The sequence below is a fragment of the Cydia strobilella genome, chromosome 7 (genome assembly GCF_947568885.1).
Source record: "Cydia strobilella chromosome 7, ilCydStro3.1, whole genome shotgun sequence".
Taxonomy (NCBI): domain Eukaryota; kingdom Metazoa; phylum Arthropoda; class Insecta; order Lepidoptera; family Tortricidae; genus Cydia; species Cydia strobilella.
This window is the reverse complement of record NC_086047.1, coordinates 7,349,598-7,364,370: the sequence shown is the minus strand read 5'-3', so window position 1 is coordinate 7,364,370 and position 14,773 is coordinate 7,349,598. Positions and strand designations below refer to the sequence as shown.

The following is a 14,773-nucleotide window of genomic DNA, read 5'->3' as shown; positions in this document are numbered from 1 at the left end:
ATGTTTTCTATAAAACTTTTTATTTCCATACAAATTCAACAATCTGGCATGGAGGAAAATTTTCCAGTGCCGGATTACCGAGCGCTTACTGTAAGTTCATATTACTTCATATTTGAGTAATTTGAGTGATTATACAGATAAATAGGTATTTACGTACAATAAAATCGAGCCTACTGTAAACTAATGTTAAGCAGTAGGTAAATTTTTCTTGCCTATGAGTTGATAATGCTAATCATATAAAAAAACCTCAAAAAATAAATGGCCTTTATCATTTGTAACATTTTATTGCAATGACAAAAAAGTACAAAATCACTTTACAATGTTTGATACAAGATGTATTTAATTAATTATTTACTTGACGGGTTACCATGTACACACAGACAGGAACTAAGCTAACTGCACCGATTTGAACAGAACAAAGTGGGGCAGTGTCATTCTCTTTATATTATAAACATCATATTTTCATGGAAATTTGTGATAAATATGACATTGCCACAGTTAGTCATTGCAAATGCCATGCAGTTAGCTTGCCCCTTAACGCATGTGGTGTGGTTTAGCCTTTAGAGTAAAACCATGACATATACATATTATAATTTATAATATGTATACTTAGCATACGACTACCGACAGTATTTCTCATAACACAACTTACATTTCCTACGAAAACGCTATACTACATTCTTAGAGCCAAGTTACTAATTTGGTCAAAGGGGTCATATGATATTTCTTAGTTGCCATTACCTGAATAGCAAACGATAGCTACCTTGATAATGTCTTAGCAAAAACAACAAAGTTCTAGTTTCATTATCTTCATCTCAACATTCTCAACGTTTATAATAAAATCGAGCAATATAAATGAAAATAACGTAACTTCAAACTTTCAGGTACTAACAGAAACACTCAACTATACGGCCGCCAAATATAACGTGCTGATGGGGGGAAAAATCACTAAGTCGGTCCTCTCGCTTATACTCGCTCACGATTAACACATTCAGTGCCAGCGCGAGCTACGGGTTACGAGTTTAGCCGGTAACATGGGAAACCCTGTATGTAGCGAAAAGCGCCTACGAACATAGAACCCGCCTAGTGGGTCGCTGGCAGTGAATGTGTTGAGCCTCGTAGCCCTTAAACGCGATCGAGAGCAAGCGAGTATGAGCGAGGTCTGGCTTGGTGCTTCATGGCCCCATGGGCACGTTATGTTTGGCGGTCGTATTATTATCTGTGGACCATATGTCTTTGCAATACGCCATACGGTTTACGAATTGTCATTTAATTGTGCAGATGATGGTAGATACAGTCAGCCGTATACAGGGTAGCTAAAAAATAAGCGCATTCCCGTTGCCAGGGAGGTTTTGGGTTTATACTGAGCTTCTTTTACTATGGGACCAACCACGAAATCGCGAAAAAAAAATACCCTCCCATAGAAAATGGACCAGCCAAAACGTATGAAAGCCAAATTTTTTTTCGCGATTTCGCGGTTGGTTCCATAATAAAAGTTGCTCAGTATAATCCCAAAACCTCTCTCGCAACGGGAATGCACTTAATTTTTAGCCACGGTGTATAAGGACGTGTTCCGATATATTTGACCACTTTGGCTATTTGGTGCTGACTATACCTAGCGTCTAAGAGAGTTAACCGGGTTAACCTAACCCCAACACATTGTCCAGTCGTCTTTCCTCGTTTGCAGCTTGACTACAATGCGGTACAAGTTGAGTGCTGGACCGAGAGGCAGCCCCAAGCCTCTCACGATGTCGGCTCGCCGTGCCATGCTCAATGCATGTCCATCGAATTCCTGAAACACATCAAATATACATAGTTATTTTAGAATTCTTGGTATCCTAAGAAATACAACATGCTAAGTAGGGAGGGACAAGGGACAAGCCGTCCTTCGAGTGCAAACAGTCTTGTGATGACCTGCATAGCCATAAAGATTAGTACTAAGTTATTGTGATTGTTCTCTTTTTCTGGCACAACATGTTTTCCTCTTCCACTCTCCTCTATCTTTCGTCAGCTCAGCACTCCTTTCTTTCTCATATCCTCTTTCACACAATCCATCCATCGTTTTTTGGGTCTACCATCCGCTCTCCGCCCATCAATATTCATCCCTACATTCTTGTGCCTATAAGGCATTCATCCCTCCTCATCACATGCCCATACCACGCTAACCTACTACTTCTCATCTTCTCCGTTACCGGTGCTACGGTCAAACTTCCCCTAATATACTCAAGTCAAGTTATTGTGATTGTTATAAACGCGAAAGTAACTCTGTCTGTCTGTTACCTCTTTACGCTTAAATCGCTAAACTAATTAGATGAAATTTGGTATGGAGATAGATTGAGGCTCATAGGATAGTTTTTATCAATTATCATCATCATCATTCCACACAGGCGAAATCGCGGGCAGAAGTTGGTTAGTCACAAAAAGATTAGTATTTTCAGGAAAATTGTTTACCTGTTCCTTTAGCAATGGAGCAGCTTCTGCAAAATTCTCCATAAAATAGTCATAAACGTCATCTGTTGTCCAATTAGTTATATCAGGTATCCTTGGATCCATAGGCACCTCTTCTGCAAGTTTAGATTCAGATCTATCCAACTCATGGGGTTTCAGGAATGGTTCGACGGGAGGCGATCCTTGAATACTGTACTCTAGGCTGCTACGAATGATAGCCGGCGAGCCAACGACTGTGGGTCGTGACTCCAGGCAGTTGTTGCATTCCCATTGGTCCCACGCTTTTTGCCGCTCTGGAATGCGTGGTGTGTGGCAAAGCGCGTGATATGCGTCTGAACATATGCTGCATACTGTTAATATCCCCTGAAAATATTTGCAATTAATTAAATAAAGAAGAAGGCTTATTATTATTATATTATAAATAAAGAAGAAATATACAAAACCGGGATGAAAAACTTTTTAGTGTATTCTAAACTTTCTAAAGTAATCTAAAGGCATATTGGTGTAAAGGTTCAACCACACCACTGCGTAAACGCAGCCTCCTGCGTTTATGCCATAATGTGTGGTTCGTCCTTTAACCTGCGAATAGATATCACGAAAACGCCTTTTGCCTGAAAGTATTACAATTATTATAATCTTTATGAAACTTACAGCATCATTAGTCTCACAGCAAACTACACAGGTTTTGCAATGTGGACATTGCCAGGTATTATCTGGCCTAGGTTTCAATATGCCAGATCCTGAATGCAGGCAGTTTAAATGTGCCTTATTATTGCAGTCTCTGCATTCAATAAGCCTGTCATTGGATCCGCGAGATTTTTGAATATGGCATACTGAACAAACTCCTCCAGAAGTCTCATTGGGTGTTGGTTCATCTTGCTCCAGCTCATCGCCACTTCCGTCTAAAGACATTTGGCTTTCAGAAAGGGGTGTGCCTTCCTTGTCCTTGCTTCCCTGTCCCGTAATTAGAAGGCGTTTTTTAATAGTGCTCTTGTTAAGGGACCCTACAGGTCTTCCTCTTTTGCGTTTGCTAGGAACATTGTTGTCTGACGGGTCAAAGACTTTTTTGGCCATTTTTCGTCTTTCACCCACTCGGACGCCGGCATTTCTATTCATGCTGTTGCTCGGCCCAGTACTGGAGGAACCGCCGCCGCGTTTTTTTGGTCGTCCCCGCATTCGTTGGGGTGATGATCGACATGAAGAATTTGCTGAGGAAGTCATCTGGAAAAAAAGTAAATAATTTCCCGATTATGCTATTACAAATTTGACAGATACTGACAAATATGTCACATAAAATGACATGAAAGAAAAAAAAAATTGTGCAACAAAGGAGTTTCTTATTATAACAGCGCATATCGTGAGAGCGGCGACATGAATGAAAATCCATAGAGTTAGACCAAGAAAAGCCTGCAACGATTTTGATAGCATGCAAGTGTTATTTTATTGTAACCATTAAACTTCTATGAAATTATGATATATAAATAACAATTGCGCTGCGTGTGCTATCAAAATCGTTGCTGACTTATCTTAGTCCAACTCTACTCGCGTTTTATTTTCGCGCGCGAGATAGTGTTGCGGCACGTGCGAATAGGTAATTCGCAAATCGTGTCGTATTAAAACACTCCTTTCGGTCGTGTTTTAATTTATCACCACTCATTGCGATTTTTCTACTTTTCGCACTTGTATGTATGTAGGCCTCTAAGACACTAACATTACTGACAATAAGGTTGAATAAATATATAGGCCAAGAAGGTTGCAGAGAACAGGAAGGCGTGGCGGGATCTTGTGGAGGCCCTATGCACCTCTGGGGTGCCCTAGGACATACAACTACAACAAGTCCCTAATGATTGGTGGAAAAATTGGGTAGAAATATTTTCTTCTTCTAATTAGAACTAGGTTTGGTGTATAATTGAGATATGCTATTGTATTGTATAGGTGTTAGTGCAGGTTTTGAATTTATTTTTAAGTTAAATTTTTCAATGTTGAAATTATATAATACAATTATATAATATGATAAAATATTAAAATATAACAAATCACTACACACCTTAGTATTTGACTCAACATTGTAGTCAAACTTAAAGCTGTCAGAACTGTCACCATCATGATCAGCAGGGCCCAATGCCAAGTTTCCATTTGGTAGCTTCACAAGACTACCCGAAGACAACTCTTTATTTACAATGGTCTCCAACTGTTTCTTGGAGTATTTAGATTCTTGGGAAGCAGCCTCCCGTACAAGTTCATCAAATGCAATCCCATTCTCGAGGTAGCTCTGATCTTGATAGATTAGAGTGGCTATTGCCGAGGTAATTATTCGCCGTTCACTTGTTGCTATTGCAGATGACATTTCTAGAATCAAAGTAACATGCATAAAAACAAAAAAGTAAACAGTGAACTTGTAGCAATGATAATAGTTACACAAGTTTGATACAAAATGATTAATTCAGTGTACTCTATATACATATTAATAGTCAAATCTTAAATTTTTTTCAATGTATAGTGTGTTTCAAGTAAAATTCTTACTGTTGTTTTGGCTCGATTTCCTTCGCCACTTTGCAGCGTTTCTGTAGCTCTCATTATCTTTATAATCAACTTTGTAAATACTCTTCTCCTTGAGGCAACGTTTAAGATCTGCTTTAGTGTATTTCGGGGCAACTTTGTAGCACTTTAACATAAACTTGCAAATTCGGTTGATGTCTGGTCTCGATTTTCTTGAACGCAAATGGTCTATCGCCGACAAAATTTCTTTTTTATACTTTATCTCTGACATTTCTGGAATAAATGATATGAATATGAACGAAGTGTACCATTGTACGAATTATATATCAATTTATTCAAATACGTCGACTTAGATCGAGTAATTTACCTGAGTAAAATCATACCGGTGAGTTGAAATCACACAGCTTCTTAATGATAACGCCACTAGGACTTATTTTAACAAATAGGGCTTTATAAGTTCAGTTTTAAAACTGTGTTTTAAATTAATTAAAATCACTTCCCGATCAAAACTGAAACGAAGAAAAATTTGGTCTTGTGAAAAAGTTAGTAATTTCAGGCGTTTTTATTTAGCTTAAAGGTATCCGAGTATAAAAGCGTAACACACTACCGCACCGCACCGCGACCTTTGTGTGCCGCACTAGTGAGATTATATTCTTTGATTCCTGGATTTCCTGGTGATCCTACCATCTATGGCTACAATACTCAATATATGGATGGTATAGAAGGGATGCCAATTTCTTATGGCAGAATTGTTGCAAAAGTGACCGCTTTCAGTTTTAAATAATAGTTCCTAATCTCTCCGGTGGCGCTAGTTAGGCTCTGGGACATGAGTATAACATGAACCATATAAGGCAACAAATAACCCGACCAAATTACGTAGGTTGTTTTTGGTAGTATTTTGGTGTATGGTGGCGCCGCCTAATTACTGTTTTTTGATGGACACTTTTCATACCTAGAGATTCGGCTCCTTTATATAGTCTCCATGACTCAATACATGACAGCAGTCAGCAGAGCTGACAGAATTTATCACTGTCAACTGTCATTGATCTTGAAATACCCAAAAAGTATACTGTTGTTAAAGTTAATATTTTGTTGTTTTCGTTAAGGTGTTATTTGATATGTAATAAACATATATTATCTAATAATCAATATGTCCACAATCATGTTGAATGCTCTTCGTATGACATACAGCAAAGCAATTGTCTTCCGCGCAGTGTATTATTCTTCTCTGCCCGAACACGCGAGTAAAACTATTAACAAAGTTGTAAACGTTGCCATAATTGGTGCCCCTAACTCAGGGAAGAGTACTCTAATCAATAACATTGTCGAGAGAAAGGTACGTCGCTGAGAATACCTCTCAATTTGTAACATAACCTCAAAAATAATATAATTTTCTAAGTGTTTTTTGTAATTTTGTAGATATGCGCTGCTTCAAATAAAGTCCACACTACCACAAAGTTAGTTAGGGCAATGTGTTTTCAAAATGACACTCAAATTATTTTTCTAGACACACCAGGGGTTGCTACTGAAAAGGAACAGAAAAGGTAAGTATTTAAAACACATTTGTACTTTCGAGTGCAGTTTTTGGGTTGGATCTTATAATAAGTCGCCTTGTTGGGTTGATTTTAAATGAATTAAAGCAATTTTAGCCGCCGGAGATAAGCTTCTATTTTTTTAATTTTATTGAATATTACGTCAAACAAAACGCACGGTGGCCTTATTTTTTTGATTTTGTTGTACACCATAACATACCAAAAATCGAATCAGAGCACTCCACAATCCTGAGCCGAGCATATTTTCTGTTTTAAAGTTCAAATTTGTCAACCCCGATCCCATATGGTCTTTGTGGTTCCTACTCCTAGAGTGTATATAAAAGCCCGGAGGCGCAGAGGGAGGGCAGCCCCTGCACGCCGTAACAAAGTTCCGCCACACTTTCTTACACCAGGGCGACGGGGCTGCGCTTCCTACATTTTGCATGGCATTATATGGCAGAATTTATATGGAACATAATATATCTAGTAGTAATATAGGCACAATGGCTGTTAAAAATTGCCTTTTCGAAAGCCATTGAGCCTATTTTTTTGTGGAAAATGCCCAGTACAACTAAGTATTTAACCATTTAGTACCTGCACTCTTGCCAATAAATACATTTTTTTCTCAGATACAAGCTGCCAGAGTCAATGATAAACGCTTGTCACAAAAGCCTAAGATGTGCAGACGTGATAGGTGTGGTACATGACATCTCCAACAAGTGGACCAAAGACAACCTGCAGTCTGATGTAGTCAACATGCTGCATAATGCTCAGAATATACCTAGTTTTCTAATTATCAATAAAGTAAGTACATAAGGACACAATTTAGGGAAAAGGATCCAATCCACAAAAACCTGTCATTCGGCAGAGCCACCCAGAACGAGCTGCCTCGAAAGGAAATTTCCGCACGAAGTAGCTTTGTTCATGACATGACTCAGGCGAAGTATACACACTCGCCGTTGCATTGCCTTGGGCGAGGCACGTCTACACAGACCAAGCTGCTTCGCGCGGCAATTTACTCGCGAGGCGGCTCGTTCTGTGTGGATCCGCCTATTAGAATAAAATTTGAACTTTCTGCATGTCTAATTAGAGGATGGTCCTTTTTCCTAACTATGTAAATTACTTAAAGTATGATTATGGTGTTGTGGTGTTATTTAAAGCATCTCTCAACGAATGCCCTTTTTTAATTGTTTGTCTTCAGTAGTTTGCATTTTTTGTGTATGTTGGAAAGATTATCAGACTTTATCAGAGAAATTTTAAATTTTATGAAGTAAGGTGTGTAAAAGTGTGTAATATAATAAAATATTTTTTTCTGCTCTTAAGTTATAATGTAGTCAATTTGAAATGCATCTGATTTCTTTGCCTGAATTAGGGTTTAACTTACTGATCTTCTAAATTGTAGAAAAGAAAATAAAGATTTTTTTTGTAATTCTCAGATAGACAGATTGGAATCAAAGAGGCAGCTTTTGTCTGTGATAAGGAATTTGACCAATGGAATGATAGCTGGGCAACCTGTTCAAAACCCTGAGACTGATAGCAGAAAAAAGAAAAGAGAGAGGGGTTATAGCCACTTCTCTGACATTTTCTTGGTATCAGCTTTAAATGGAGATGGAGTGAAAGACATAAAGGTAAATACTGACTAGTGATGAGCGAGCGGAAAGTTTCCTTTATGGGAAACTTTCGGTAACGTAATTTACTGAGAATATTTCCGCAATATTCTCCTGACGCGAAAAATAGGGAAATGTTACTTAGTAATATTACAAATGGAAAATATAATACATACCTAAAAGGGTTTCTAAGTAGGGCTCCCGGTATCCGTGTTACACGCCGAAACGTATACCCGTGTTCTTAAGCCCGGCGGTACTAAGAACCCGGTTTACACGGAACCGCCGGGATTCGAAAACGTTTCGAAGGAACGTTCCCAAGAAACGTATCTCAGACACGTATCTCCGTTTACACGGGTACTTAAGACCGTTCCGAACGGGTCCAAATACTCCGAACCAGTTTGAGCCAATGTACAATGGTAACAAGGTCCACTATTATTATGCCGACTTCAGATGAATTCGTTTGTCGTACGATTTTTAAAGTGAAGCTTTTATTCTATCGCCCCAATTTATTAAGTTAAGATTAAAACCGCGATTATAATACCGTAAATCGAATTAATTTCCGATTTTTTTTAGTTAAATGCCTGCAATCCGAAAAAAGTTTCACTTGCATCGTGGTTTCATAAAACCGCACAATTACTTTTTTTTTAAATTGTTTTTAACCGTATTGATAAAACATAGGTACTGAGCCATCTTCCTATGTTTAATAGTAGGTTACATAATTTTAATTTTAAACTATTTATATCATTTAATAAAACTGATTGCTTCTAAGCTAATTACATAAATTTGATATCGATCATAGTTTTTTTTTATAATTATATAATGGTATAGTATTTTCGTTAATAAGAGGTGTGCAGACAGAACACAATATTAATTAAAAATAACAGTTTAATTATTTCGTGGTTATTTTTATCTCGGATCTATTACTGCTTTGCGAAAACAACAAACCTGCCAACGGCGCAAAATGTTATTAGTAGGTACACAAAAGCGGGTTTATCGAGTAATCATGCTCAAATGAAAAACAAAGTTTTACCCAAGAACCATAAAAACCCATACTACCTTGGATAACTTGCGATAATATTGCTAATTACATTAAGATAGATCTTTAAATTGGTAGTCATTCATAATTCACTTTGGTCACTTTCTCACTAGAGTTCAGGTAATAAACTTAAATGCGCACGTTGCCGACCGGTGGTCCATCCATCCATTGTTTTCCAATATCCTTTTGTTTGTTATCGTCGAAAACATGTAGGTTCCCAAACTATTATCACAAGTGTCACCGCCAATTATAAGCTTTATGTCGTTGTAATAAGGTCAAAACATATGCACAAGAAAATGTTTTCCATTGTTTTGTAGCTGCACCGCACTAAAAAGCGTTTTACTGTGGTAAGAGGTACCTAAAGCAAAAACAATTAGAATTTATTGAGAAGGTGCAATTATATCATGTTGATTTAAAGTGTTTATTAATAACTAGCGACCCGCCCCGGCTTCGCATAGAGAGTCAAGCATAATAAAATACATTATGTAACAAGTATTCACTTCGGAAGCCTAATAATACTAAGAGTTCACTGTCCATTTGTCTGTCACCACTCACTAGGCTGTATCTCATGAACCGTGATAGCTAGACAGTTAAAATTTTTACAGATGTATTTCTGTTGCCGCCATAACAACAAACATTTAAAATTAAGTTTGTACGGAACCTTCGGTGGGCGAGTCCGACTCGCACTTGTCCGGTTTTTTTTTGAAGTTGATAATGGGTTAATTATTCCTAAAATATAGACAGACAGCCATCGCGCACTTTTTTGTAGACCAATGAAAGAGAGACAAGTCCACCATACATTGAGATCAAATAGATTGGGCAGCGTTTTCGATTAAGCCAGCGTGATTTTTTCTAACTTCATTAGCAAACATCGTCATATTTCTACCAATTTAAACAAAACCTTAACAAAATATACACATAAACATTCCCAAAGAAAAACTTCTTCCATAAGTGAGGTCTGGTTATCGCGAACATACAGACAGACATACGGACGCGGCGGGGGACTTTGTTTTATAAGGTGTACCTACATTATATGACAAGAAATACAATTTCATATCATGTTCTTAAATTCAACTAAAAATAAAGAAGCAAGTTAAAATTGTTTTTTTTTTTTTATAAATATATAATGCTAATTTCGAACATTAGTTTGACTTCCTGCCTAGATCTATATACTGAACCTGAACTCGATAGTTCTAATATTTTTTTTTAAATAAGTACTAGCAGCTTTTTTTATTATATTGCTAACCCGCAACGTAAAAAAAGTAGCTATTTAAAGTGCTATATAAAGTACTATACTTTGATAAGAAGCGTGAATACTCGTAATACCTATTGCAAGCAAAACTACCTGCCCAAGAAAGGGGTTTCTAAACCGTTTATTGAATTTCGTCTCTATGACCCACGGAATAAGGTTAAATATGACAGAAACTCGTCATGAATCTTTTGTCTATTCATTTGTAGCTGGCGTTCGTTCCTTCGCTACTATCGTCAAGGACGTGTCCGGGGCCACGGATAAATAAGATACGTTTCTTCGAATACCCGTTTATCCGTGTACACGGGTCTTAACTACACGTTTCTTAATTAAACGTGCGGAACGGGCCAGAAAACCGTTTACGTATTATTCGGAAACGGGTATTCGAAACGTGTAAACGAAACACGGATTCGACCGCGAGCCCTATTTCTAAGTTAGGGATAGGAATATTTTGAAAATTTAAATTTAATAGCAAAATTAACGTACATAAATTTTTGCTTCGTCATTCAATAGGGTTTTAAAAATGATTTCAAGGTATTTAAGATAATTTTTTGCTTAAATAAATACTTTGGGAGATAATCGAACCGAAAGTCTTAAGAGATTATGAACCTGAATCAACAATTATTTTTCTAGCTAAACTTTATTTGTTTTGCTTTCTTATATTTGTATAAAATTTAAGAATCTTAAAAATATCTAAGGAAACGTGTGTACAAGAAGAGCGTATGTTCTAAAGAAACTTACGGCAGTTATGCCTTTTGACGGTACCACTATTGTACCAAAAAAAAAGTTAGTAGGTAACTAGGGATATTATGTGAACAATGAACTTTCGAAGAGGAAAACTTTATTTTACTCAGGTCAGAAGTACACAACACTTTATCACACTTGATGTATTGCTGGGAAGATTGTCATAGGGCAAGAACTCTCATATTTGTATACATATATATGTCGGTCGGTGACTACGTGAGATTGATAGAGCAGAAAGAGTGAAGCTCTTTCTTTTTGACTAGAAAGAAAGAGCTTCACTTTTTCTGCTCTATCAATCTTCTGTACACATCCTCCACTTCCTCCTTAATAGCGACGAAAGAGCTTGTGGGCACATAAACGGTCTTCTCCACATTTACCTTAATGTATTTTAGGTATTGAACTATTATTACTACGTATTTAACCGGCACAGAGAACCAGTATTTGAATCTCGCGACCTAAACGCGTAAGCGCCATGAATTTTACGACGCTTACGACGTTTTGGTCCCGTGGTAAAGGTTGAGATTGCGACAATTTCATTGTTTGGTATGGCTTCTCTATAGTAATAATAACTCAAAAAATTTTAGGTTTGGAATAACAATATAATGATTTAAAAGTAATAATTCTTCCATCTATGAAAGCACCCTCACTGCTCTCGTTTCTGTCTGTACTATGTGATATAATTACCTAAGTAATGGAAATTGCGCTGTTTCATGTCTGTATAGCTCTTTTTCTAAACATTATCACCTGTATGAATGTCGTAAATGTAGTAAAATACCTACTTGAATACATGGAGAATCACTGTAATTTCATTCAGAACCAAACAATTTTTGCAATTTTTCAGGATTACCTCATCAGTAACGCCAAGCCTGCTTCTCTGCACTTTTCTCGAGAAGAATGGACTGACCAAACACCAGAATCGTTAATAGAAGAAGCAGTTCGGGCCAAGTTTCTAGATTTCCTGGCTCAGGAGCTGCCTTATAACCTCAAAATTGAGCTAGAATATTACGAGGACCTTGAAGAAAAAATTATCTGTTCTGTCGCTGTAGAATGCCCTTCCGACAGAATAGCTAGACTTATATCTGGAGCTGGTGGGGGCAGGCTTCAACAAATCAAATCACAAACTAGGAATGATTTAGTAGATCTTTTTAAGAAACCTGTTGTTATTAGTATTCAATTGAAAGTTCAACCTAAACCATAAGATTACTTTTCATTATAATAAATGTGTAAATATTTTTTCTTTGTTTTACTGAAGTTTTACAAAACCTTCGGCTGAATCTTGGAATGTAACTTGCAACTATAGTCGGCAAACGCTATTTATTTAGCCCTATTTTTTCTTACGCTTTACACTCTTTTACAATAAATAACTCTTCATCAGTAGTATACTATGAAAACCGCATCAAAATCGGTTCAGCCAAACGCGAGATAATAACGGACAAACATACATACATACGGGTCAAACTGAGAACCTAAAACTAAGAAATAATACGCCGCTGAATGGCGATCTCGCAACAGCCGATAGGTATTATGGTGTCTGTTAGACGTAACATCAGCAACAAAAACTTGCATCATCCTAAAAAGCTCTCAGATATTGAAACAGTTATCTATGGACTCGCTTTAACGTACTGCGTCAAACATGACATGTTGTGTAAGAGCTATAAATTTTCAGATAAATATTATTAAGATTACATTATAATATATATTTTACTATCAGAAGAGTAATTTAAAATGAAATGTAAAGTTCTTGACCGCCTATGCGTGGCGCCAGCATGCTGTTGGGTCGTAAACCTGCATACGGGGACCCTAATCATTGCCTATATCGTCATTCTACCCCTAATCAGTATCACTGTGGCCTTCCTAGTGTTTACATTCGAGTACGAGAAGAAACCATTTTCAGCGTTTGAAGCCGGATTTCTGTACTTCATATTCTTGTTAATGTTGATTATGAGTGTTCTCCTACTCATCGGGGTCAATATGCGTTCGCGGTGCCTGCTTGCCACCTACGCCTGGCATATGATAATTCACATAATTATTATGGTGATATTTTTCGTTTATGGCGTAATACGTTTCACATCGCGGGATATTGTAACCGGTGGTTTGTTATTAATGTGTATATTTTTATTAGCTATTTTATATTTAACGGCTTGTTATCATTTTTTTCTTGTTGTGAATTCTTATAGAATGAAAATTGCAGTGGCAAATGTTTGAACATTGGTTTAAGTATCTGTAACACCCTTTTTTATTTTTTCCTGTCTATTGAGCTCTATCGATGGTCTAGAACTTAGCCTTGATTTAACACATTTTTTAAAGTATCTAGGTCGCATTCTTTTACCTTGATGATAAAGATACAGATAAAGAAAGTATTATTCAAGTAGGCATATTACAATGCGCTTATGAACGTCAAATAAAGCTACGCCGGCTCTAACCCTACACCTCTGCCCTGGGAAGATTTATCTCCCCTGAATTGGAGAAGGGTATCCCAATATGGGACCGGCAACAAATTCGGCGGGACACATCATTTCAAAACGATACAGTTTATAATTAACATGCATTACGAATAAATAAGAAAAAATATAATTTAAATTACTATAGAATTAATGGAATTACAGACAGTAGTTACTTTTCTTTATAGAAATTTTCTTAAATTAAGAATTACGTTTGGCTATTGTAGTTTGGCCCAGGACTATCTCATTTCGGACATAGAGAGAATCATACTTTATTTTATTTGTTTTACACTAGTAAAAGCACCCAAGAAAGGGATGAGTATAATTTTCCTGGTTCTTACTGACTGACAAGTTGTGTTTACCGGACTAAATTAAAATAAATAAATAAATATTACAGGACATTTTTAAGCTCAAGAAGGCTTGTGTTGTGGGCACTAAGACAACGATACATATAATACCTATATATAAATACTGAAAGACATAGAAAACACCCATGACTCAGGAACAAATATCCGTGCTCATCACACAAATAAATGCCCTTACAAGGATTTGAACCCATAACCATCGGCTTTATAGGCAGGGTCACTACCCGCTATAACACTTGGTTATTATAACATTTGATTTTATTATTATACTATAACACATGTAGGTTTATACCTAGGTAGGCCTAACTGCTGGCATTAGCTAACTTGTGCCTAATTATAAGTGCACATAAATTTAAAGATAATATTATATTCTTCTGACAAACCAACCCTATTTTATCTGCTCTATATAACGCCAAATTTACATAGTGTCCTTACCCAGTCATGCTCAACAATAGAAGCACGAAACTCCAAAGACGCCGTCTAGGTGTACTACTTAACCGCACAACTTTGTTGAGACTTGTTTACGGACAGTGACAGTTCAGTTTATGTGATGGTGGTCCCAACTTTGGAGGTAAGTACATTACGCTACACGATTAAACGATTTTGGTTCGACTAAACTAGTTATAGCTCGGAGTTTACTGACCCTAAATTTATCGGTCCCGATGTTCGGCTAGCGGCACTTCACAAACTTGCCCTACTTAAGATCTAGTTTTCAGCCGTTGTTTTCACACTGATTTAGTTGTAGTTTAGTTAGATATCTATATATTTCCAATCGAAACTAGTTATCCAATGGTTATTACATCTGTTATATGTGATAGACACAGGCCTACTTTAAGAATATATCTCCTCAAC

General features: G+C 37.0%; 2 protein-coding genes across 2 annotated transcripts; one reads left to right on the top strand and one right to left on the bottom strand.

The window, feature by feature from the left end:
• Window positions 1-345: 345 nt before the first annotated feature.
• On the bottom strand, window positions 346-5,477 carry LOC134743033 (histone-lysine N-methyltransferase 2D). The gene is made up of 6 exons (XM_063676304.1): window positions 5,315-5,477; window positions 4,972-5,220; window positions 4,496-4,797; window positions 3,100-3,669; window positions 2,452-2,811; window positions 346-1,792 (listed from the first exon to the last, which is right to left on the bottom strand). Exons 2-6 carry the CDS (start codon window positions 5,216-5,218, stop codon window positions 1,646-1,648), a joined length of 1,626 nt encoding a protein of 541 aa, XP_063532374.1. The 5' UTR covers window positions 5,219-5,220; window positions 5,315-5,477; the 3' UTR covers window positions 346-1,645.
• Window positions 5,478-5,986: 509 nt separating this feature from the next.
• Window positions 5,987-12,347, top strand: LOC134743032 (GTPase Era, mitochondrial). Its single transcript, XM_063676302.1, has 5 exons — window positions 5,987-6,283; window positions 6,367-6,491; window positions 7,109-7,283; window positions 7,916-8,107; window positions 11,957-12,347. The coding sequence occupies exons 1-5, from the start codon at window positions 6,098-6,100 to the stop codon at window positions 12,311-12,313; spliced, it is 1,035 nt and encodes a 344-aa protein (XP_063532372.1). The 5' UTR covers window positions 5,987-6,097; the 3' UTR covers window positions 12,314-12,347.
• The last annotated feature ends 2,426 nt before the right edge of the window (window positions 12,348-14,773 follow it).